Source organism: Leuresthes tenuis, unplaced genomic scaffold (assembly GCF_036924035.1).
Source record: "Leuresthes tenuis unplaced genomic scaffold, fLeuTen1.0.hap1 SCAF_22, whole genome shotgun sequence".
Taxonomy (NCBI): domain Eukaryota; kingdom Metazoa; phylum Chordata; class Actinopteri; order Atheriniformes; family Atherinopsidae; genus Leuresthes; species Leuresthes tenuis.
Window position 1 is genome coordinate 16,978,562 of NW_027325376.1, and position 25,669 is coordinate 17,004,230.

Consider the following 25,669-nt stretch of genomic DNA (forward strand, 5'->3'; position numbering starts at 1 on the left):
ACACGAAGTCCAGACAAACAGACCCACTGGAACTTTTAAAGTGTTAAAAATACTCCAGGATAATATTTTTTTTCTGCAGAAAGCGGTTGGTGAAATAACGTCTGAGATAACACGAGCAGGACAACATCCCCACTCATCGTCAGGGACTTCACTAAAGTAAAGAGTTCCTCATTAAATCCGACTCAGCATTCTCATCATCAATCAGTTACTGTGACGCACACAAAGTGCCATCATCTACGACCAGAAGAGCCAAAAACAAAGGAAAAGAGACACAATCCACTTGTTTAAGTCAGTGAAATAATTTAGTGAGACAAACAATTTCACGATTACATAAATTAATCAATGCGTCATGATTCTCTGCTGTTGGATCTTTACAGCAGCCCAGAAACACTTCCCATAAGGCGCGACATGGTTTTTTGTTTCTTTTGCAGCTGCTATTGTGTGATTTTTTGTTTTGGAACATCACTGTCAGGCTGCCAATCAAAATCCAGGGCAGGACAGCGTTGCGTGGTTCCCAGGCTATCACGATCTCAGGCATCTAAAAGACAACAAGACGTTTTCTGGAGAGTTCCCAGGCTGTCAGGAAAGCCCTCGTGGAGTGTAAGTCTTTGCAGGAGCAGGAAGGTGTCAGAGTATCCGCCGGCCGAGCTCAGAGTGTTCTGTCTGGGCTCGCCGGGACGGCTGGAGGGCATGAACTGAGCTATGTGGACCTCTTTATCCCCTCGCTTCCCCCCTCGTCTTTATTTATCTTCACCTCGTCTCCTCTTTTCAGCGTCTGTCACAGGGGATTATCCCTTCCCAGCTCCCTTCAGTCTCAGGTGTAGCAAAGGTGGAAGATGGGAAGTGTGGGAGAGAGAATTCCGAGGGAGACGAGGATTTCTACCGCTCTCAAGCGGAGATTCCAATCTCCTTTGAGTTCCTTTGAAAAAGGAGAGCAGAAAATGCCAAAAGGAGCAGATGTGAAATAGTCCGTTGGACTAGCTCTGCCCCACCCTTCTGGGGTCAAACATGGCTTTGGGGTCGAGTCATTGTTTCTGAGGGGCGCATTCTTTTGGAGACCCACAGTTGACTCCCAGTCACAAGCAAAAACAATCCATCCAAGTCGCTCGCGTAAAGGAAGCCCGATTTTTTCAGCTTTCGCAGGAGTTGGAGAGGTAAAGGTCTATTTTGACTGTACGAGCTGGTGTCTTCTCATGCCCTGCCCCAGAGGAGAGGTGGAAGCGAGGGGGGGGGGCAGGAGTTCAGTTGAAGAGGATAGAGTCTGGGTCTCTGTTGGCTATATGCGCCATGTGTTTGAGTATGTCCTTTTTAGTGATGATTCCCAGCAGCCTCCTAAAAACAGACAAAGAAAAAGAAGAGTCAGGGACAGAGGACTTCACATCACACTTTGTCGTCTTCGTCACGGAAAGTCAGAGCCCTGATAGAAAACAGAAACGCACACATTGGGCTGAGGACTGGCCTCATGTCTTCACAGCGCGACTTGGCTTGCTTTAACTCATGTCACTGAGGAGAATGCTTAAAACGGAAGCTACGATCCCTTCAATGTGAGAAATGACATCACCGTCGGCTTATGGCAGACCGTCACCATTCATGCACACATTCTGGTACCGTGCAGGAGGGTAACCTGACCACGAGGAGGAGAAACTGGGTCCTGCACAGGCACACAAGGACAGGAGGAAACTGGGATCAAACTATAAGCCCTGACATTGGTGAATGAAAAGCCCGACCACACACAAACGAACACACAAGTTTTAGATTGTTATCTCAACATTCAGATCCACTACGCTCCGATCTGAAAGTACAGCTGAATGAACTCAGCGCGCTCCTCAGCGACCCGTCCGTTACAAAACAAACGACCCGAAGGGACGCTCGGGCTCACGGAAAACGCTGAAGAAGACAGAGGAATTTAGTGGCTGAGGAGGGGTTTTGTTTTTTTTGTTTTTCCAATACAGGAAAAAGAAATCTCCATTTAAATTCTATCTGACAGACAGAAGATCCGCTGCCAACAGGGCAGCCTTGAACAATAGATAGTCTGGGAAAACACCGCCGCTGCCAGCCAGCGACAGAAGCATCTGCATCCATCTCAGACCCCCCCCCCCCCCCCCCCCCCCACGGGGCTCATCCTTCCACCCGCCATCCTCTGTGTGTGCCTCAGGTTTCTTTCTGCTCCTCTAGCTCCCATTTGCCCCAACCCAGAAATAAATAATAAATTCCACCTTCCCCCTCACATGTGGATCCACTCTGACAACACCTCAGCCCATCTGAGGCGAACATGCGCGAGTCCTGCGGGAGTCGTCGTACCTGCCAGCAGCCGCGCGCTGCGTCGAAGACCGCCAACGGGAGAGGAAGAGCGTCGGCCTTAAACTGCTCATTTATGATCAAATGTAGTGGTGAACTCTTGTAGCGGTGAGCAGCCGACGGGGGCCCCGACTTCCATTTGTTCTGCCCTGAGATTTGGTTTGAATTATTGCCGACTCGACGAGGTGAAGTGGAGGTTAAAGCAGCGGGAGGTGGCAATTCGAAACATCCAGAACGGGGCGCGGGCGTGCGTGCTGCTGGTGGTAGGTAGCAAGGCAGAGTCGAGAATGTTGAACTGATGTGAAAAAAGTGGAACTGAAAGCCTGGAAACCGCTAACACGGACCAAAGGAAAAAATAAAGTTCTAAAAAGCTCGCTTAAAAACTAAAATAAATGTTGGAAATTCCCCTTCGACCTCAATAAGAAGCCCAAGGTCAAACGCAGGGATCATCCAATAACCCAAAGGCCGTGTGGTTATTTACAGAGGGGGGGGGCGGTGGCGTCAGAGTGAAGAACTCATCAGGAGGTGACGGGTCTTTGCCCCCGTTAGCTCAACCTGTTTTACTTTCTAATGCTGCTTTGGGTCATTTCACTTTTTAAACACGTCCTTTAACCTTTGGGAGATTCCCAGACGTTAGTTAGGTTTGAAGCTCATTGTTTCAACACAGCACCGACTAAATCTTCCACTTGCCACAGCCATTTTCCCTTCTTTCCCTCCCAGCTGCTCTCTGCAACAGCTTAAGACAAAGTGGCTGTTCGGGCCAAGGCTGAACGCAAACAATTACGGCCGAGGCTTTGAAAGTCGACGTCTGGATGGCAGCATTCCTCCTGAAGGATTGATGCAGCGCGCCAAGAAGAGAAAACGACATAATGATTACATGCGTATGTGCGAGTTGTTTGACAGGAAACTCAAGAGAATACACACGATTCCAGTTCCCAAATCCCCGAAAGCTGTGTTTTTTGCGCCTCCCCCCCCACCACATATCAGAGCTCCATCTAAACAAGAAGTCAGCCTGAGCACGAGATGCAGCAGAGGGGAGAAAAACCAAGAGCACGCTGATTAGGTCGATTCTCGGAGGGATGCTTTTCCGTTCGGGTCCACCTGAAAGACCGAAAGTCTGACAGGTGGCCGCGCTGCGTGTGAAACGCTCAGCTGCGTCGGCCTCAGTGAAGCGGGGGAGGGCGAGGGCGGAGGGGGTGTAGCGTTTGACTGTAACGACTTCAGACAAAGTTTGGCAGATACGGAGCGGTTACATTTTGAATAAACAACAAGACGCAGCAAATTTCCTCTGCTTTACTCTCCCACTCGGTCCTGCCACTCAGATGCACGAAGGCCACTGCCGAGAAAAAATTTAAATAAATCACAAACGTATGAATCAATAAGCCCTGAAGTCCTAAACCAGCTAAGCACAATCCAGACAGTGTCCACAGAGTGTCCAACGATGGCTCAATTTAAAAAAAACGTTCAATTCCAACATTAATTCCCTACGTGTCGATCTCAAAACATGATTTTGAGACAGTTTAACGGTGAAGATCAGCACGAGGCTTACAGAGAATTCACAGACATGTGATACGTCTTCTTTCTTTGTAGCTTTCGGGGGTGTCGGATGAAGAGAACGAGACACAGACGATAAAACTTCCAGGACATCTTGAACTGGAAGCGTGCAGCCAGATGAGGTGAAGGACAGATGTTTGCACCGACCCAACTCGCGGTCCGGCAAGATGGGCGAACGTGTGACGGAAATGAGTTACGGATGGATGTGTAGGAGATCCTGGAGTGACTCCACTGCCGAGTGGAAACAGACAGAAAATCCTCGGAGTGCATTTTTCTCCTGATGTTTGGGCTTTTGGGCTTCAGATTGGAGAACCTGTTGGGGATGCATCCACAACGCAGTCCAGAGGGGAAGCGGAGCAGTTACCGTCCTGCTATTTTTTGTTTCTTTGTGGGGCTCGTAAAATTCTTAAAAAATAAAGAGGCATTGGTGGATTTGGTCAAAGAAAAAGAAACAGTAAAACAGGGATGAGAAGGGACACAGCTGGATACGTAGCTGACTGGGACAGACTGTCTCTATGTATCTGAGGCAGGACTGAGCTCTGCCCTGTGGGAAAGAGGCAGTTATTCAAAATGTAACCACTCAGAGTCACCAAAATGTTCTACATTGGAACGTTACACCACCCCCGGCTCCACCGAGGCCCACGGCTCCTCCACAGTAGCCGCCTTTGTAATGACAGCGTCATGTTGCTCAGATATTTGCGCTCGTTCTCACCCATTGTGTGTAACCAGACACTGGCGGAGGCCCAGTTTTCTGAAAATATCCACGGTGATGTCCATGGGCGTGTGGTCGGTGACTGTGAAGGGGCTCAGGTCCATGATGCCTCTGAGGCGGAGCTGGGGCGGAGCTTCGGGGGGCTGGGGTATGGTGTGCTCTGTGAAGACCACCTGGGACGCGCTCACGATGCCTTCCTGACGCTTCCGGGCGTTATCTGAAAGACCAAAGGGGGAAACAATAAGGGACGGTTCAACATTTCCTCATCTTTAGTAAATTAATTTGTTTTAGCCAGTATGGGGCTTACATCATAAGTAAGGATGCCAGTAATAATGCAACAGCTTTTGGCTTTACAGCTTTTAGCTTTACATCTTTTAGCTTTACGGATGCTGTTAAGACTCATTTTTAGCTCCTAAACAACACCAATGGCAAAACATTAACAAAAAGGGGTCATTTCAACTTCTCAAAGTAGCCAGTTCGGACCTATTGATATGAGCAGGTCTCTTCTAAGTACAAATCCCACAAGTCTCTGGGACTCCTTCGATACGACCACAGGGAAGCCGCTGTAGTGAGTGCTTTCCACCAAAGCCTGGAGGAGACCAGCAAAAAAGAAGTTAGGATCTAAAGTGTAGAAACCAAGCTTAGATTATAGTTTTATTTGAGTAGAAACATGGAGAAACCTCCATGGTGGGTCCATACCTCCACCTCCCCTACAGTCATGCCCTCCTGGGTGAGCACGGCCAGAGCGGGCTCCCCCCTCCTCGGCCTCATCACGTCCACAGCCAGGCTGCTGTGGTGAAACTCTTCTTTTGGCTCCAGGAACGGGTAGCCATTCAGCCTTATGTGAGCCTGCAGAACGCCAGCGTGAGCAGAAAACAAGGACAACGTGGTACCCGTTTACAACTGGGAACCGAACAACTGGCCCCGACTCGGACCTTCTCCCGTCGCAGCGCAAACCCTTTGAGAAACAAACTCACCTCGTAAATTCCCTCCCTTCCGAAGGCATCTGCCACCCATTTGCTGGTCATGGTCGCGGCCATGAGGGGAACGATGTACTCCAGACCGCCGGTCAGCTCAAACATGATGACGACCAGCGACACCGTCATGCGGGTCACTCCGCCTGAAAGGAGAACACGGGACGGGGCGGCAAACATGGGGGGGCAGAGGGTAAATGCTAAAGCTCCAAAATGATATGCTAGCTGAACTAAGCTCAGCGCTTTCAGTCTGAATCCAATTACAATCATCTTTGCTTGGCTGCGGCCAGAAAGCGAGGCTCCGTTTTCAACTGAATGCGGCAGCCCTCTCCGGCGGCCTCCTTCCTCTAAACAAATGTCTCTGAGGCAGCTGGATGTGAAAGAGAGTCATTGTGACAGATGCGTATAGGAAAGACAACACCCCCCCCCTATAGATGCTTAGCATCTCAGAAATGCAAAACAGATGATTAGATGCTCTGAGAGGCGCTGCTTGCTTTCATTAGGGAAACGTTTGAAGAGCTCTGTTTTCAGAGAAGGGAGAACGGATATCAAGTCCGGAAATAGAATAACCCCGAACCTGCAGAATCAGCCTGGTGCAGCTCAGATGCTGCACAGGTGCCCTGTGGACCAGAACGCCAACCCATGACGGATAAAGAGTTCAGGATCACCGCTGCCTCTGTCAACGCGGCAGCCCTCTGATAGCATTTAGCATTTGGATAGCATTCTGATAGAATTCAGGTGGATATTACAAACAATATATTGCTTTTAAAAGTATGAAAAAGTATTTCATTAGCAAGTTTTACGGGGAACAAAATGAGAGATGATTGTGGTTTGCTGTCCGAGACGCTGAGGAGTTTAATCCGATTCCACGCGGTCCAAATTAAATGCGCTTCCCTTTTCTGACGTCGAATGGCGACCGTCTCCAACACTTTTTCTTTTCCTCGGATAAAGATCACCCTTTCACACAGAACCACAGCTGGGGAAAAACGCCGACAAACTGATTTAATCCATCAGCAAAAACAGGAAAACGATCGACGCTTGTTTTCTTTGAAAATAAAAAAAAGTTGGAGCTTAAACACAAAGGAAACTGGACTTTCTTAAGCATTGAGGATGAAAGGCTTACTTCAGTAATTCCTTTTTGTTTCATGAGAAAAAACAGGAAACCTCATTTTGTTTGAAAAAAAAAAAAAAAAGGGGGTTTTCTCCCCTTTTGTTTAAAAAAAGACTGACTCAATGCAAAGTAAAAGAGGGGAAAACGCTGTAAAGTCAGCCTCCATCAAACCCTACAGCCTGGCAAATATAGGTTTAACAACAGACCGGGCATTCTTCCCCCACCCACATCCAGCTGCACTCGAGTCGCTGCCATTCCCGCCTCACCTAAACAAGCCGCCGCTCCGACCATGGCGTAAAGCCCCGGGGTGATGCAGTCGGCTCCCAGGGTGCACCACCCTTTAAAGATGAGCCAGTCGTGGTTGTAGTAAGCCAGCTGCTCCATGCCTACTCCCAACAGTCTGCCGGCAATGGCTCCGACCGCCATACTGGGGATGAAGAGACCAGAAGGAACCTGCACGGACAGAGAGGAGAGGAGGACTTTTTTTGCAAACACTTATTGATAAGCTGCAAAAAAAGAAGAAAAAAAAGAGAGAATCGACCCCAACACTGTGGGTTAAGAAGCACGAATGGCTCTTCACAAATGAATACTTTGAGGAGCGGTTCTTTTCCTCCCCAAAACAAATGCGAACCGCTGAAAAATATTTGGTTTTGGAGAAGAAGAGGCTCTCCACTTCACCCTCTTCCCCATCGTTGTTCCGGGGAAGAGGACGAAGGCTGCTCATCATCTTGACCAGACACCATTCAAACAGTTTCCCTTCAAAATGCCATCCTCTTACGGCAATAACTGGATCTCCCAGTGGGTTAACGCTACAGAGAGGTGTTGAGAGGTTGAGTCTCGTCATCTGAAGTGTGTTATGAATGGAGGCGGGACGCTGGTTCAAATGTGCCTGCACACATATTGAAGGCAGCTGTCTCTGTGGTGGAACAATGCGTGTGGAACACTTCCCACAGAAAGTGCTGCTTTTTCACAATAAACCAGAGCCAACATCAGGATTTATTAAAAACAACCCCAAAGGAGAGTGGTGACACTTTTCCAAGCGGATAAATGGAAATTGGGCTGTTCTGCGCTTTTTGTTCTAATCACTCACACACATCCACAAACACATATGTGGGGTTCAGTGTCTTTCCCAAGGACTCGGTTTGTCTGTGAGAGCCAGTGGACCCACCTTCATGCCAAAGGTAATGACGGTGATCATCATCTTAAAGATGAGGGCCAGAGCCAGCTGCCACAGAGCCGTGTAGAGGCCTTCTCCCGCCGGCCGGTCTGCCAGGCTGTTTCCTGCTCCCGTTTCCGACATGTTGGCCGGCTGAAAGTGCGTGTGGGAGGGACAGAAACAGTTCAGCTGTTACGAGCTCAACGTTTGCTTCATTTCACACACCAACACGGAGGTCCGCCCCCATCTGACCTGTTTGTAGCCACAAAGCTGAGAGGAATCGAGCAGCGAGCAGTCGTTGAAGAGCTCTGAAATGAGCTCCGCGCCGCTCATCCTGGTGTAGCTGTTTGGGTAAGCGATCAAAGCCGTCACCGCGGCCACCACCAGCACCTCGATGATGGGATAGTGACCGAGGCGAGTGGATTTGCCTGCGACGTGCAGAGAGAAACAGATCAACACACACATGCAAAGAAAAGACAGGAAAAGACTGTGACCTTAACATTAACACTTACGTAGCCTGCACCAGGCAATGTTGGCCTTGATAAACAGCGCCCCCCAGAGGCCTCCAAAGATCCCCAACAGGATGAAAGGGGCCAGCTCCACCAGGTGCCACGGGGCATGAAACTCCACGTAGAACAGCACCAGGCGGCTGTTCCCAAACGGGTTGATGGAGCGCAGAGTGAAGGCCGCCACCAGAGCAGCGAAGAAGGAGCGCCACAGGGTCTTCAGGGGGAAGTAGTAACTCACCTGGAAAAGGGGCAAAAGTTGTATTTCAAATACATTTCTTTGTGAATTTATCTGGAAATATCCATCAGCTCAGCTCCAAAGTGGAAAACCCAACCTGCTGATAAACGAGCAAATAAATCACGGCTCTTCTTTCACTTTTGAGACTTTTGTTGAAACACCGAAAGCCGCCAAGACCTATTCAATTCCCAAACTAGGAGCAAAGACTTTTTCACTGTTTATTATATCCCGGTTAGTTGCCAGCAGTCTGCTGGTTCCAGAGTAAACTCACAAGTTCAAGAAAAATTAAACCCAGTGAAAAACAATCTAGATTCGTTAAGTTGCTGTGATGGAACGACTTAAAAATAAAAATCAGATATCCATGTCAGCAGGCCTCACTTTGCAGAAAACACACCCAAGTTCATATTTAAATCATTTGTAATACATTCCAGGCGTTCCGTATGTCCACATCCTGCAACGCTGCCTGAGATTTTAACGTCAGTCTAAACAGATGGAGGATTGTCGGATAAATTCCTGGAAATGATTCATTTCTCAATAAACTAATAATGTGATTCGACTCACCTCCTCCAGACTGAACAGGACTCCTCCGATGGGAGCACCGAAAGCCACAGACACTCCCACCGCCGCCGCCGCCGATAAAACCTGTGTTGGAAAAAAAAAAAAAAGACTCGACTGTTACAGACCAACTGAGACTTTAAAACACTGGAAAAGTTTCAGTGTTTCAAAGTGTTATTTTACACTGTTGGACTGTTGGTCACGACTGAGGTCGTCAAAACCTCCATGAATGCCATAAATGTCCATTCCAATTCTTCCCTAAAGAACCGTCTCAAAGAAAGTGACAGATTTCCTATGAAAGCACTCATCACACCGTTTAGTGTTCTGCTCAGTCGGTTTACGGCTGGATTATTAGTTGTATTGGACAACAATTCGATGCGTTTCATCAACAAACGTGAAAGAAAAACCTTCTGATCTCTGAAAAACAGCTGCACATCAAAGACTTCCTCCCTTCGCTTGCTCACCGGTTTACAGATTCGCTCATGTGAATTAAAGTCATTACTCTGCAAGTGGAAGAGCAGTGAAGTAACCAGTTGGTTCAGTTGTCTTTAGCTGTGGGAGTTGCCTGAGAGCTTACCTCTCGCCGCTTGGCCTCATTCTTGCGGTACTTGGTGAACAGGTGACAGAGGATGTTGGCACAGCAACAGGCGACGTGGACCAGAGGGCCCTCCTTCCCTAGACTGAGCCCAGAGGAGACGGCTAGAACCAGGGTGATGGTCTTGATGATCAGGGTCCACTTCCCCAGGTAGCCACGGATGATGAACCCACTGAGGATAGTTTTAATCTAAGAAAAAAAAAGAAAACAGGGCTGTTTGCGTGCACATGGATTGGTTTGTAATTCTGCTGAGCGCGTCTGGTCTTATGTGTCTGTTTGTCTTAGACAGAAGAGCTCACTTTAGCTGTTGTGTTTGAGCGTAAGGCCGGGAGAGAGGGAGCGTAAACACGGACAGAAGCGAGGGAGAGAAATCAAAGTTCAGGCTAATTCTCGCTCAAATGCCTGACCGGCGTCTGACCTTTGAGAGATGAGACTTTGAGCAGAAAGCGATTCCAGTTCTGTGAAACTGAGAAGGCCGGAGTGAGAGGGCTCATGTTTGTGTGTGCGGGCAACAGCTTTGTTCGTGTCCTTTTTCCTGAGGCCGATGAAGCCGTGAGGATGAGGCTGCGCTCCGTTTGGAAAATACAGGAAACTTTTCTGAGTAAATCTTCAGTTTTTTTTACTTCCTCAGGAATGAAGGCTGACACAAACGGAGCAAACAAGGAACCAAACACTGGCAGAGCGGATTTACACTATATTGCCAAAAGTGTTCACTCACCCATCCAAATAATTAAATTCAGGTGTTCCAATCACTTCTATGGCCACAGGTGTATAAATTCAAACACCTAGGCATGCAGACTGCTTCTATAAACATTTGTCAAAGAATGGGTCGATCTCAGGAGATCAGTGAGTTCCAGAGTGGTACCGTGATAGGATGCCACCTGTGCAACAAGTCTAAATACTAAATATTCCACAGTCAACTGACAGTGGTGTTATAACAAAGTGGAAGTGATTGGGAATGACAGCAACTCAGCCATGGAAAATGACGGATGCAGCGGATGCTGAGGCACATACTGTGCAGAGGTCGCCAACTTCCTGCAGTCAGTCGTTTCAGACCACCAAACTTCATGTGGCCTTCAAATTAGCTCAAGAACAGTGCATAGAGAGCTTCATGGAATGGGTTTCCATGGCCGAACAGCTGCATCCAAGCCATACATCACCAAATGAAATGCAAAGCGTTGGATGCAGTGGTGTAAAGCACGTCACCACTGGACTCTAGAGCAGTGGAGAAGCGGTCTCAGGAGTGACAAATCACACTTCTCTGGGTTTGGCGGTTGCCAGTAGAACGGTATTTATCTGACTGCATTGTGCCAAGTGTAAAGTTTGGTGGAGGGGGCACCATCGTGTGGGGTCGTTCTTCAGGAGCTGGGCTTGGCCCCTTAGTTCCAGTGAAAGGACAATTTCATGCTCCCAACTCTATGGAAACAGTTTGGGGATGGCCTCTTCCTGTTCCAACACGACTGAGCACCAGTGCACAAAGCAAGGTCAACAAAGACATGGATGAGCCAGTTTGGTGTGGAAGAACCTGACTGGCCTGCACAGAGTCCTGACCTCAACCCGATAGAACACCTTTGGGATGAATTAGAGCAGAGGCTGCAAGCCAGGCTGACCTCACAAATGTGCTTCTTGAAGAATGGTCAAAAATTCCCATAAACACACTCCAAAACCTTGGCGAAAGCTTGCCCAGAAGAACTGAAGCTGTTATAGCTGCAAAGGGTGGGCCGACGTCATATTGAACCCTATGGATGTAAGGCAGATGAGCGAATACTTTTGGCAGTATAGCATATATGATATCTAGTGTTTCCATTTATTTAAGGGAATTATAGCTGAAGTTAAAAATGTGGGAGTCAATGTCGTACAGCTGTGCTGCCACATGTTTTGATGTTCAGATGCTATGCTAATCATGCTAATCAAACAAAGTCAGTGATAAAAAACAAAAGAAATGGGCAAAGAAGGAGCACATTTTATGCCTTGTGTATTATTCTTTGAGTGCGGTCTCACCTCTGGGATTCCTGAGCCACATGCGTAAGGAGCGAAGGCCCTGACCAGTGTGACAGCCAAGAAAGAGAAGAGCAAAGCCCAGAATATGTACATCAGGTAGTTCATAATGTAAGCGAACGCACCCTGCAGGGAACACACACACAGATGCACACAGGAAGTAAGGATGCGATTTCTCACAAAGAACTTTTAGGCTAGAAATAAAACTGTAAAAAAATACAAGCATGTAGAAAAACACAGGTCTGTTTATAGTGTTTCCTTTTGCTGATGTCCTTTAATGACGGCTTACAGCCACTAGATGGCAGCAAAGCAACATTACAACTGATGTTAACGGTTGGCAGGTGGTGACACCTGTCAGAGCACATCACTACAGATCATGTATCATGAAAGAGTGTTGAAAAACAACACTGAGGATCAAACATAGTTTGCACTTGTTCACACGGTCAGAACAAAGAAGCCCATCCTCATTTTGAAGCCTCCTACCTCCGACGTTCCTGTTATGAGCTCCGCCCAGCTCTGCCACTGCGGACACCGGTCCCTCTCCTGGAACGTTGTCTCATTCGACGTCCAGCAGCAGTGCTCGTGGTTGAACCAGAATCCGATGAGACACACCCCGCCTTTCAGGTCGGTCAGCCAATGAGCAGCAATGTCGATGCCACCGGCCAGAGCGCCTGGAGGAGAGAAGCGAGAGCTCAGGGCGGAGACAAGTTGATCCACATCTGTCGCTGTTTTTGAAGGTCCAGCAGCCTCAGTAATGTTTAATGTTGAAGACATCTATCCACAGAAGACTTACAGAGGCTACACTGCAAGACGCTAATCACTAGCTAGCCGCAAAATCAGGCTGGCCAGACTACGGTTTGTGAAAAAGTACTTAAAGGAGTTCTGGTTCCCACTATCCAAAGAGTAGCAGCTCATTCTGAGGTGGATAAAAAAATAAAATAAAATCTAGTCTGCTCAAGTTGCAGTAAAAGCCTCCAAACTCATTCAACAGCAAGACAATAACCCCCAACGTACTGCTGAGGCAACACCTGAGTTATTCGGAGCAAAAAAAATGGAATATTCTTGATTTAAAGCCAACTGAGCGTGCCTTCTATATAATGAAGAAGAAATTTAAAAGGGACAAGCAGGAGCTGAAGGTGGCTGCAGTAGAGGCTGACCAGAGTATCACCAGAGAAGATACTCAGCACCTGGTGATGTCATCACCCGCTGACTTCAAGCAGTCATTGTGTTTACGGGATATATAACAATGTGCTAAACATGGCTGCTTTAATGTTCCGACCATTACTTTGTCCTAAACATTATGGTGCCCTGGAATCAGGGGGGCTGTGTATAAAAAGCGTTGTAATTTCTACAAGGTGGAACTGACAATGACTTGAATTTCAAGTCTGGAACGTGCACTTTAATCAAGTCTGAATTGTTCCATTAGAGTCTTGCACTGAGGAGCAGAGTGGGAGCTCAAAACATTATGGTGGGGCCACTGGATGGTAACATCCAAAGTTAACTTTTCAGCTTGCTTTGTGAACAAAAGACAAACATTCCTGGCAGCATAAGAAATATTCATCTTCTTGACAAATATGTCACGCCGGCTATTTTCAGTATTGAGCTAAAGCTACTTTGTGGCTCTGCACCTGTCGTTTGTCACCAGCAGCAGCATCATCAGCAGCAGGCAGCACAAACAGGTCCACTTTGGTGTGTTCAGAAAGCCTCACAGGCCACTTCAGATATTTAACTCGCCACCCTAACTGAAACTCTGCTCTGTGTTGCTTCCTGTGGTCACTTTTAATGCTCCTAACAACACACTGCAGAGAGCGTAGTTTTGATAAGGTTTTAAAACATCAAACTGCCCTTTTTGAGCTCAAACTTGATAAAAACAACAATGCTTTAAGTACCAGTTGCATCCAGCTTGGATTTTATCTACTTTGTTTTAGTTTTTTTTGTTTGTTTGTTGTTTTTTTTTGTGCACGTGTGTGTGAGCTACCTGACATGAGTCCCACCAGCAGCATGAGCAGCCATCCGGAGAAGGCGTCGCTGACACTGTGCAGCAGCGCCATAGTCGACTGTCTGCTCTTATTGGTGATCTGGACGGACACAGGAATGACAGATTAATCAATCGTTGCTCTGTTGTTGTTTTACGTCACACTTTAGCCTATTTTGTGTAAGACTTTCTGTAATATCTGTTACTTCAGTGCTAACAGAGTGCATTTTCAGTGCAATTTAATATGCGTCATTGGCGTCGTTCTCAGGTAACGATACAGTAAAACGTGAGAGAAAAGAAACAAATTATTAAGTAAACTGAATGCATCGACTGGTAGTTTTGGGTTTAAAACAAAAAACAACTGAATATCCACAGCAGATTTCCATGCTTTCCTCCATGTTTTGGTTCTATTGTTGTGTTCGAAGCTGTACCTGCACCACGGTATCAGCTACAGATCTTAGTGCAGAATAACTGCCCGATTTGAGACTTTTACACCTCACCACTTTCATTTCAATAAATGCCGTCCTCTGTACCTCTCTGTGCCTGTCCCGGTCCTTGCTCTTCTCTCTGACCCAGTCGATGGTGTTGAAGTCTTCGTAGGTGCCCACTCCTGGCAGCAGGTCCTCCAGCGGGTCCACGAGCTTCGTCGGGCCGCTGCCGTTCATCCCGGCCGCTCTGCTGCTGCTGCTGCTGCTGCTGCTGCTGCCCTCGTAGAATCCTGGGAGGGAGAGACGGAGCGAGACAAACGTCACATTTAAGGATCAGCCCGTTGTTTATCACTGCGTTGTTCCTGTTACACGTTTGTTTGTTTTGTTGTGTTGATTTCTGCCTTTTGTCTGTAACACAACTTTTTGAGTACACTAAACAATGCATCACCGCGTGTTTGAACTCCCCACACACTGTATCCCTTTAGACAGGCACCACTTGCACACCGTCCAGAAACACCAACATCTGGTCTGATACTGGCTGGAGGCAAATTTCCGAGCTCACTGTGTATCATGAGACCAACTACATGGTTGGATATTTCACTCTAACTTGTTACAGGACGATAATTCCACTTGTATCCTTACAGGAAATGCAAAACAGCTTGGTCCCGACCAACTTGAGGGTGTTGGGGGGAAAAAATAAAGACTACGTCTGGAACAAGACTTTCAGCACATCTGCAACCAATCAGAAGACAAAGTGGAAACTTTTGTCTACAAATTCATCAAACGAGGACCCCCCCCCAGCATATAACCCAAATCCAAAAAGAGTATTGATGACACATTTCAGACCAGAGGCTGGCTCTACATGCAGTCCAACTTCATAGGAAGAACCAGCCGACAAAGTCTACAAAAAAACAAAAATAAACAGCATGGATTGTCATGAAAGTTGACCAATCAATTCAGCTTTCCAAATCCCGACTAATGCCAGGAAAAAGACACCAAATCCAGACGAGGGTCAAAAGGAGATCGCAGGGATGTAGAAGTTTAAGCCATTTCATCCCTTGATCATCACGGGGAATGTGAGATCTGACTTTGGAGCGCTGACAAGAGAAAAAGCAGCAATGCTGAGACACAGCTGCAGCACCATGTTCCACGCCCCTCCACTCAGACCGCTTTAATGGTAAAGAAACACACATCAAAGAGATGGTGTCGCCGTGGACATGCTGCCTCTGTTAGCTGTGGCTTTCCATCCATGCTGTCTACAGACAGAGTTTAGCTTTGTTAGCTTCCAGTGCAGCGTGAGGCGTCATCATCCGCTGCTGCCAAGCTGCAAACACTCCATCGTGCATTAACGGCGATCTCTGGAGAGTTGAACCGCACCCCTCTTCATCTCTGCTGCACTCAATGATTTATACAGCAATAATAGCATTTCCATTGTGGGATTAATTCAATTTATCTAAATTAAACATGTACAGACTGTATATTAAAGCATAATTTAAAGGAAATAAGATTTATTACTAAACAGTAAGAGTGAAATTGAAAATTAAGCTTTAAAACCAGGTTATAGTTCAAATCTAGAATGGTAAATCAAATGATCTGGATTAGATGCCAGTATTCCTTAGAGCCACACATTTAGTTTATCCTGTGTTTCTTATATTTTTCCCCAGTGTTTTGTGTTGTATCTCCTCTTTTATTTGAGCTCTTACGGTAAAATTGATTTCTTTCTCCCAATAAAGAAGAAGGTCCTGATTTTCACTGGAAAAGTTGCGGAATAGAGGCAGCGCGGATGCCCTCTTCCCTAAAATCCCCCGTGTTGATAAGTGAGTGCTGCTGAAATCAACAGAGCAAATAACACTGCACAAAAAAGCCACTGTGTTGTAATCTACTGTTGTAATAATGATAACACTATGCATGACAATACTGTATTCATACAATTCTGTGACCAATTGCTCTCTCTCAAGAGGTCTGCAACAGAACAGCCTGAGCTACGGCCACCAATCATTACCAGACACCTGCAACCAATCACAAACGGTCCCTGAAGGAAACAGGAAACGGCACAGGAAGTCCGCAGATGTGGAATTATTGCACTAAAACAATAGTCTATGGTGAAATAAAATGGTGTTTTCATTTTAGTATTAATGGAAGTCACAATAGAATTGTGAATGGTTGAGGTGGGGTCTGCTGCCCGTCTGAATAGAGAAGTTTAGAGAGTTTGAAAAGGCTAATCAGGAATCCTTCACAGTTTCCAACACAAACCGCTGAAGGCTGCGTTATTTTCTCAGCCCGTTTCCAGCCTGGGTGCAGAGTGTTACCAGGCAGCAAAAAATGAGAAGCCATTGCCCATCACCTGAGCTGACGGGTTAGACCGGTTTTAAAGTGAATGAACAAAAGAAAACCTGGCAGGAATTTGTCCCGTGGTAAGTTCCTTGCTCAACAGCACTCTAACAACATCCAATGCAGCTGGAGGGGAAGCAAACTGGTTTACTTTTTGGGCCAGGTTGTTCACTCTGTTACAGAAGTGTCTCAGCTAATGCAACGCAAGGTTAGAAGGCAGCAGCCAGCAGACGGTTTACCACATCAGAGTGCGTTACTCTGGCTTTCAGAGCTTCGATTCTGTACAGTTTTGATTAAACTAACAGATTTACATGTATTTTAACACAATCATTCTAGTTTATTACATAGTAATAGTTACTTTCTCCATCAACTCACAGCATGAATTTACAAACCGTCACTCTGCTCTCAAAATTCTGATTTTAGAACCGCTGCATCATCTGACAAAAATCCCTAAAGACAACATATGTGTGAGTGTGTGTGTGTGTGGGGTGAACTCAGCCATACTTCTACGTATGATGATCGGCAGAATGCAATAAACGTTTTATCACACAGTCCACGGCCTCATATCTCGAGTCCTCTCCTGTGCATGTAAACACTTCCAAGGACAGGTGGCCTAATTAGATGGTCGAGTCTAGCTAGAACTGCAGCTCGTGTCCTCTTCTATAGGAGTTGAAAACGAGCCACTACAAGCCCAAATGTCATTGCCCTTTGGACCCAATTCAAGAAAGCACAAAACACAGCCTTGAGGAAGCAGAAACCAAATATACTAACGCAACGATTCCAGCGTTTGGACTTAATCATTTCTTAAAGCTTCCAAGGATACAGGAACAGAAACTAACGTATTTAGTCTAACTTACAAGGAGGAGAAAAACCAAAGACGCACTGCTTCAGATTAGCTGCTGCAGAAGACAAAAAGATCTCACTGAACAACACAAAGCGAGACCAGAGGTTTTTTTTTGTTGCTTAGACTGACCTCTGTAAAATACAACAGCTTACACAGCTGTAGACACACACACAAACCCAGCATTTAAAAAAAAAAAAAAAGCTCAAGCAGCTCAGAAACAACAAGCACATGACCCAGGGCCTGACTGCTCATAAATGGTCTTAATGATTAATCTCCACTGTGGTCAAGTGAAAGGCAGCAGCAAACACACACCGAGGCCCCGTTTGATACAAAGATTCCACCACATTCAGCACAGATCAGACCCAACGAGACCAACAGACTGAACAAGCTCAGGTGGCTGCGGTGAAGGTAATTCAGAGGCACACCTGGTTGCTCCGGCCTGAGCTCCGCATGCCGTCCGACAAGAGCTGACGGCAGGCTCTCAAACCACAGCAGCTTGTAGAATGCGTTTCGTTTAGGAACAAACAGCCATAAACTCACCATTCTCGACCAATTCCTCCTCGTCCACCTTCTTAATCCAGAATTCCCAGCCCATCTCTCATTTACTGGCCATAAACACTCAGCATCCACAACCGGTGGGAAAACTCTAACTCAAACTCAAAGTCTCTTCCCTCCACTGAACTCCTCGAGGAAGTAGACTCCTGCAGATCCCTCCCTCATCGGCCGGAGCTCTCAAGTGAGTAACCATTGGCTAATCTGTCAGGGAAGAAGAAGATTTGCTGAACTGCTTTTTTTTTTTTATAGCTCCTGAGTGTTAATGCGCTTTAGCTGACAGGCTGAGGTAAGTCATTGCGTAAAAATGAGATCACGTATGTTTATAAGGTCTTTCACCTTTTGAATCCTGCAGGACCCAGATAGCCAACAGGAAGAAAACCTGTGTCACAAACAAGGCTTTGAATAGACTTTCTATTCAGCCTATTCTGGGACTGAAAGTCTTTTCAATATCAAACTGAAAAGCTTCCCTTTCTGATAAGAACAGGCTTGTGTGGATGTAAAAACAAGCAGTGGGGGGAAATTGTGAAAAGCTTGGTTCAAACACATAGAGAACACAATACATGAAATACTCAGAGAGAAAAGTGACACATAGCCGAGAAAATGAATAAAACAAGTTCAAGGTGTTGGATGAAAGAGGAAAAACGGACGCTGAGTGATTAACAGCTTTTGGAATTAAAGGCACAGAGAAGCTAACCCGACTGTGACCTCAGGAAAACTCGCAATCGGAATATCGTAACAAAAAAAAAGGTCCAACCCCGAGTCACAGAGCTGTGTGTCTAAAGCAAATAGTGCTGTGGTGACGGCTCCGACCGAAAGGATGGACTGGACATTTCTGAGAGAGTACCGCCACCCGAGAAACGAAGGCGCCAACGCTGTCGCACCTCAAACGCCATTTTCACCAACAAAACAACCGATAAACACAAACACCAGCCTGCTTTGGCCTTGACACACAAAAAAGGATCATAATCAAAGTCGGTACAAAGTACAGCTCTAGTTTCCTGGCACAACTTTGCCAACTTGCCCGTCTCAGTCGTGTCTTATCTTCCGGCGCCCGTCCCATTTCGGTACGGTGGCTTTTTACGATGCTTACAAAAATCCAGGCAGATCAGACGCAGAGTCAGTGGGATTTTACTCAGTCCTGACTGGATACAGAAGAACTCCTAACAAATACGACTCCTTTAACATGCCAGCATTAAATATTTAATTCATTACCATCCATTTCCATTTGGCATTTTGAATTTGATGGCCTTAAATCTACGGGTGCCAAAAAAAATCAATAAAACTAGCTTGTATTTCAGCATTTCCACATCAGCCTTTTAGCAAAACATTGCTCAACATTCGATGGCCAGAATGAGGAACCGCAAGCTGAAACCCAGCGTATGGTTCATGTTCCTCTAAGTTGATGGTTTTTATTTTTCACCAAATACTACAGGCCGAGCAGTCCTGCCTGAGCGGTCCTCGGTGTGATCATTCCGCTTATTTCAAACATAAAAACAAATATGTGGAACAGATTTCCCTGAGAAGACTATGCCAGCAACTGAGCCACTTTGGGCACTTTAGGAGGGAAGAACAACCACAAGAATCCACCAAAGCATATTTCTACAGGCTCTCTGAAACATGATCAAGTACCGGCAGCAGTCAGAAAATGGGTCAGAATCCTAACAGACCGCAGAGCAGCACTGTTTGTTTCCAGCGAGGGATGTCACGCCGGGCTCAGCGCCGCCGCTGTGAGCGAGTCTGCGTCCTGAGGGGAGAGTTTCACTTTTTCACAGCATATCAGCACACACCCAGCCCTAATTCTTCACAGAAACCTCTGGAAATGTTGACCCGCTGTCTCCGTCATGCGTTTGCCAGAACACACAGAGCGCCGCCCCCCCCGCCCCCCGCCGAGTGACCTGAAAACACGAACGGACATGAAGATCTACGCAAGCGCACGCGGTCTCCGGTGAGAGTTTGAACTTTGAGCTCTTAGGGTCTTGGTCACCATGGGAACCGGCATCTCATGTGATCCCTGTGACGCTGGCGGACAACATGCGGGAGTTTATGGAACACGTTAATTATGTGGACAGCGATGACTCAGCCAAGCTGGAGATTGGGAATCATGTTCACCAGGTCAGAGGAAATTGAATAAGAATGGCACGCGAGTTTGCAGTTGATTTCATTCATTTCCACGTTTAAGAAGGAGCTTTAATCACTGGGAATATTGTGCAACATTCCTGCTGTCCAGACTCAGATGTTAGAGCAGAGAAACTGTTATGAAGTCTTTTTTAAATCTAAATCACACAGCCGAAACCACTTAACAGCCATTCATCTTTACTGCTCCATTAAGATCAGGAGTTGGCACTCGGAGCTCGATAGGACTTTCATTGTCTTGTTCTTTCGACATACTTCTCTTAAACAGAACGTTTTCGATCGATATCTTATCTGGGCTACGCACTTCAGCGGCGGGGGTTCAGTTAAAGAGTTTAAACACGTCCACATCAATCAGACTAAGGCATCATTCGGGCTGTGAAATACTCAGCAACTGGAAGAAGATCACTTTTTCAGCATTTGCTGATTTCTCAAGTCTCACATGTGGGGATTACTTGAGTTGTTAACAGTTACATGAACTGGGTTTATTCATACAGAAAACAATTCGTCAAGAAAATAACGATCAGAATAAGAACGAATATGTTGTAATTGTCATTTGAAGTGACTTGACGCAAGCAGACCTACCAACAGGATGTTTTATTGCTCCACTAGTTTCCATTGTGCAAAAAAAGGCTGTCAAAAGAGATGATCCAACAGCCGTCTGTCTGAATATGACCAAGAACGCCATTTTGGGGGGGGGGCTAAAAGTTTTACGGAACTGGATCATTGCCAATAAAAGGAGACACTTTTGGGAAACATTGATCAGTGGATTGCAAAGAGTTGTGGGTACGGAATTAAACATTCGCCAGGCACCAAATGTGGTTAGATTTTACACTGATTTCTTTCCTGGCGGGACCCCCCTCATAGGCCGGCTGTGGAGCGACGCTATGAGAGGGTTTCAGTCGCACCTCTCTGGCGCGCTCTTGACTTTTCACTTTGACGGAGGCTCATGAGTGAATCTGTCACACACATGAATCTCCAGCGGGGCATGGCAGTAAAAGGAGTAGATGGAGGCCTCCCAAATCCCTCCTACAGAGTGCTTCCAACTGCAGAGACGAAGCTGGGACAGATTTGCAGGGTCTTAAAATGTCCCCGGGTGACCTTTAGCCGACTCACCTTCTTCGGAGACCGCTGTTGTGGTTGTGCAATTTAAATGCAACATAAAAGTTAGAATAAGCTCATAATTTCAGTATAAACACGCTCGCGCTCCAGGTCAATCATTATGAGCGTTGTTTTTAATGACCGGTTGAAGAGTAAATAACAAGACTAAGCCTATCCACTGCCTACCACAGCAGTACAGATGATGTAAAGCCAATAGAACTACCAATAAACACATTACAGGCAATAAAGATAACCCTGATCTGCTCACCAGCAGTGATAAATCTGAGAAGTAGATTTACACGTGTTAAATTGTCAGTAAAAGGGCCAATGCATAAAACCGCATCATAAAACCAGCAAATCAAGAAACAAACGGTTTGCTTCATTGAATACGAGTAAATATAGCGAGTTTATTTACTCTCCGAAACGATTCCTCAAGAAGCTCAAAATGTTTCCAAACGAACTCTCCAACAAAGAGAACACGGCGATGGCAGCATCAGCCTGTGGGGGGGGGACGCATTTCTAAAAGTCCATAAAAAGCACCTGGAACCCAAGGCTCAAGACCTTTTTCAAGGAGCTAATAGAGAACTTACTTCAACCCATCACTTCACTGCTTTGAATCGCTCCGATTCACCGACAGCGTTCAGGATTGCTGCTGCCTCTCCTGCACCCACGGAGCAGCCACACCAGAGGTTAACGTTGCTCAATTCCTCATTCGCCCTCGAGTTGGCGCCGCATGCAGCTTTCACAGCTCTGCTCGTTTGGTTTCATCCAGTTCATCCGGGGTGAGTGCGTCAGCCTGTGACACTGTAGTTCTCTTCATGTAATTACAACGATCGATAATAAAACAATGTTATGTGTTCATTTACAGTAAAGGATGAATAGCGATCGGGACCCTAACCCGTTCCCTAATTTTTCCTACAGCCTTTCCTCGACCCTGCAACGGTTCCTAACCGGGTCGACAAAAAGCGCAGAGGAAAAAGAATTGGAGGTCTTTTTTTTTCTTGCCAAAAAGAAAACAGGAAAATCCAGTATATCATCTTTGGATAGACAAGTACCCTTCTGTGCCCCGCCTCACGCCATCAGTCTGGAAGGGCCTGAACGTGTCTGCCAAGAAGAGGGAGAGAAACCCGCCTCAAAGAAAAGCTTGCAGGATCATTCCAATTGTGAGGAATGATTGTGAAACGTGAAAAATCAGAAAGGGTCTGAAAACGTCAACGGCCCCAGAATAATTCAATTCAATTTTATTTATATAGCGCCAGATTACAACAATTGTCATCTCAAGGCACTAAGTAATATAGTCCAATTCAAGCCAATTGGAATTCAATTCATTGTAATCATAATCCAATTAATTCATATAGAGCCAATTCAAAAATCCATTTTCCAAGTCCATTTTATATACCTGCTTATAGACTGAGTGTTTATCTATGTTTAAAACACCTATCCCAGATGAACTTTGGAGCAACTTTGTGTAGGTTTAATGTATGCAATTTTTTTTTAAATAATACCAGCAATACAACAACAAATGCTTTCAAGCTCGAGGATGCGGTTCGTCGGCCATCTTTCCTCTTGCTTCATCTCGTTAAAACAGTGCTCCTCAGACAGAGGTTAAGTAGAGTCAACAGTTAACCTTTGTGGAAGATGTGGATGTGGATAACTCTGACAAATGGTGATATCAACCCTAACCCCAACAAATTACCATTCCACTAATGAGACGCGAGTTAGCAGATGGAGTCCTGACAGAACAATACGTTTTTTTGTCTTTGCCTGCATGGCTCAGAGCCTCATCCGACTGGATTCTTACTCTTATCAAATGTATTCATTCCAACGCAAATAAAAAAAGAACGAGAAAAAGAAAAGGAACCCACTGAACAAACTCCGGCAGCAGAGGTGTGTAGCAACACGTTTACCTTCCCTAGGAATGAAGGGATTTGACGGGGAAAAGGGATTTTTCTATTGATGATGCTTGACACAGTAACATGAAAGACAATATTTGACCTAGCAGCCCCTTTTGGGCCCAAAACACACACACACTGCAGGTTAATGAGTACCTCGAGCTGAAGGTTACGCCAGGATAAGCCATTACAACTGCACTGCAGACGGCTTTAAAGCCAATCTGAGAAAAAAACAACAACATGGCAGTCAGAGTGAAAACAAGGCCACGTTGCTTCATTTCCATTGAGCTGACACAGTGGAAACAGCAGCCCATTGAGAAAAAAAAAAAAAGGTCCCGTCTCCACACTTCTTCTTTTTGCGACACCATTTACAGACAGTGACATCACCAGTAACCAGGCAACGGAAGTTTGCAAGACAGACAGAAGTGTTTATTTTCTTTCTCATTACCTGAATACACCAGCTTAACTTTGTACCACGTACAGGAGGTCCCACAGCCCGCCAGAGATTGAGTTGAGACTTTATTCCTGCGCGTCCAGAAGCAATCAGGAATGATCGGCCAGCATGTGGCACAACTGCTATAAAGGTCGTTTGAAAATTAACAAACGAGACCACAGTTATGATTTACAGTTGAAGCTTTGTCTTCGCAAGAATTTTTCCTGTTTAAGACATCAGGATGGACTTCTTGTCTTAATAAAGTCACAACGTCCGCAGTTGGAAGCCGGTTTACATCTGTGTTACCACTGCAGTCATGTCTTAATGTCTCCTTACGTCCCGCTTTGTTGAGATAAGCGTGACCGAGGAAGATCTAGACTTTTCCACGGCATAAATTCACATAATCCTGCCTGCGATGGGCTGACAAGATTGTGAATCAATCGAAGTGACTCAGCGAGGAATGTGGCCAGAAGCTCTAGTTAAGCCAAAAATGCAAATGGGAAAAGCACCTTTTCTGTCTGTAGTTCACATCTTAAAGCTGCGTGACCCTCTTCGCCAGGTGTTTCTGAAGGATCTGTTGTAAGCCCACGGGATAATACAACAAAAGCACAATTACATAACCAGAGCCATCTGTTATGGTTGAAACATTTCAAGAGCTTGTTGTACCAGTGTGTTCGACCTGGTGGCTGACGTTCCCTGGCGATGACATCATCAGTAACCAGGCAGCCTTTGGGAGGGAACCGCTGGAGCAGATGTCACAGATGAGAGGAACACACTGCTCTGTTCTCCAGACGAAATACGTTTTTGGCTCTAATGTGAGGTCAGACTGCAGTGAATCTAACGGACGTGGTGGCTGATTAGTCTCACTAAAAAGCATTATGGCGCACACACTGAGCAATGCAGCTGCTGCAGATAACTTATCACTACTTTTAGAGTGAAAGACACACAAAGGAGGGAGGTAAATCAGCTCCTCTCAGACGCAGTCGGCCTTTTGTTTCAGAAAGTAACACTTAGGCTTTTTATGGGGAACACAAAAAGAGGAAAGTCTGAATAAATGAGTGCTTTGCATACTCTGAACTCAGCGACAACTCATTTCCTGTGCCAGTGGCTACAGATCAGCCACACACACACAAACACACACACACACAAGTGAAGCCAAAAAGTGCCTGTTAAATTGGTGCTATGCAACGCCACCAAACACTGAATTTAAAAGCAGGACTCAAACAAATAACAGAGCTCTTGGAATGTTAAATAGCTCTGCTACGAAAATACAACCTGAGACGTGTTACCTGAGCTGAGAGGAGGGACGTCGTCCGCCTTGGAGAAGTCCAGCGTGGCTCCCGCAATGTCCACCAGCTCGTCATCATCATCGTCGCTGGGGTGGTGGAGGCCGTCGAAGCTCCCCGTGCAGTAGTTGGGGTTTTCCATTCCTCCGGCTCCTGCTGTACAACACGACAAGGACACATATAACTCCCCTCACAGGCAGTACGATGAATGTCCGCCTCGGCTAATTACCTCTGACACCGCCGCGTGCGAATTTCCGACGCAAGTGCGCCCAAAACTGAAACATTGCGCCCCGAAAGTCGTAGCGTCTTTATTTTTTCCGCCCCTCTTTAAATCCTTTTTATTTCCTCCTGAAATATTGGGAACCGCGAGGGGGTTTGTTGAGAAACTAACCGCCCCAGCAGGTCCTATCACCTGGTTCTTCAGTGAGGACTGCACATCTTCAGCTGAAGGGAAGTTTTCGCAACCATTTCCGCCCGTGTTTACATCTCTTACTCAGCTACTACAGCTCAGCGGTTTCACCGCGAAAGCCAACAAACAAACGTCTCACAGAGAACGACGCATTGCCACAGACGGAAAGCAGATTATTAGCCGAGCTTAAGCTTTCTCCCTCTGTTCCTGCGACGAGCTGTCAAACTGACAGAATGTAACTATTTGGCTAACTTGGCTCAACAACGTCGTTGAACGTTTGACTGTGTTCCGTTAAGTATGCGGTTCTAAGACCAATTAAGTGAAACAAAAATAATCCAGTTTAGGGCCTTACATTACCTTCGAGAAGTGAAACAGCCGTGCAGCTCAGTGAAGAAGTCTTGTGACTCGGATTTGCCCCGCCGCCGTCTTCTTCAGCTGAAGCAGCTTATGTCAACAGCAGCCTCTGTAAACTTAAACGCTCCGTGAAAACCCTGCGTCATTGTCTGCAGTAAAAAACATCAAAGTATACACGCAAAAGAATGGCAAACTACATAGCTCTCGTATCTGGAAGAACACGATTAGAAAACT

General features: G+C 46.2%; 1 protein-coding gene across 4 annotated transcripts; it reads right to left on the reverse strand.

Moving 5' to 3' along the window:
* Positions 1-280: 280 nt before the first annotated feature.
* On the reverse strand, positions 281-25,669 carry clcn5b (chloride channel, voltage-sensitive 5b). Of its 4 annotated transcripts, none has more exons than XM_072376004.1 (17): positions 25,439-25,669; positions 24,676-24,825; positions 14,206-14,390; positions 13,676-13,775; positions 12,181-12,368; positions 11,701-11,823; positions 9,682-9,888; positions 9,111-9,191; positions 8,318-8,552; positions 8,058-8,233; positions 7,818-7,958; positions 6,916-7,102; positions 5,542-5,684; positions 5,264-5,413; positions 5,048-5,153; positions 4,565-4,781; positions 281-1,332 (listed from the first exon to the last, which is right to left on the reverse strand). In XM_072376004.1, the coding sequence occupies exons 2-17, from the start codon at positions 24,812-24,814 to the stop codon at positions 1,242-1,244; spliced, it is 2,469 nt and encodes an 822-aa protein (XP_072232105.1). In that variant the 5' UTR covers positions 24,815-24,825; positions 25,439-25,669; the 3' UTR covers positions 281-1,241. The 4 variants fall into 4 exon arrangements, with proteins under 4 accessions (XP_072232105.1, XP_072232104.1, XP_072232103.1 ...); XM_072376003.1 differs by having other exon boundaries at positions 24,676-24,828; positions 25,439-25,668; XM_072376002.1 differs by lacking the exon at positions 25,439-25,669 and adding an exon at positions 24,902-24,982 and having other exon boundaries at positions 24,676-24,828.

Bases quoted from the DNA above. Each gene is read 5' to 3' on its own strand.
- clcn5b (XM_072376002.1), bottom strand. From the start codon at position 24,956: ATGTTTCAGTTTTGGGCGCACTTGCGTCGGAAATTCGCACGCGGCGGT. The intron at 24,829-24,901 runs GTAATTAGCCGA...CGTGTTGTACAG, and splicing joins CGCACGCGGCGGTGTCAGAG to CAGGAGCCGGAGGAATGGAA. The intron at 1,333-4,564 runs GTGAGAACGAGC...GTCTGTTTTTAG, and splicing joins TGTCTGGTTACACACAATGG to GAGGCTGCTGGGAATCATCA.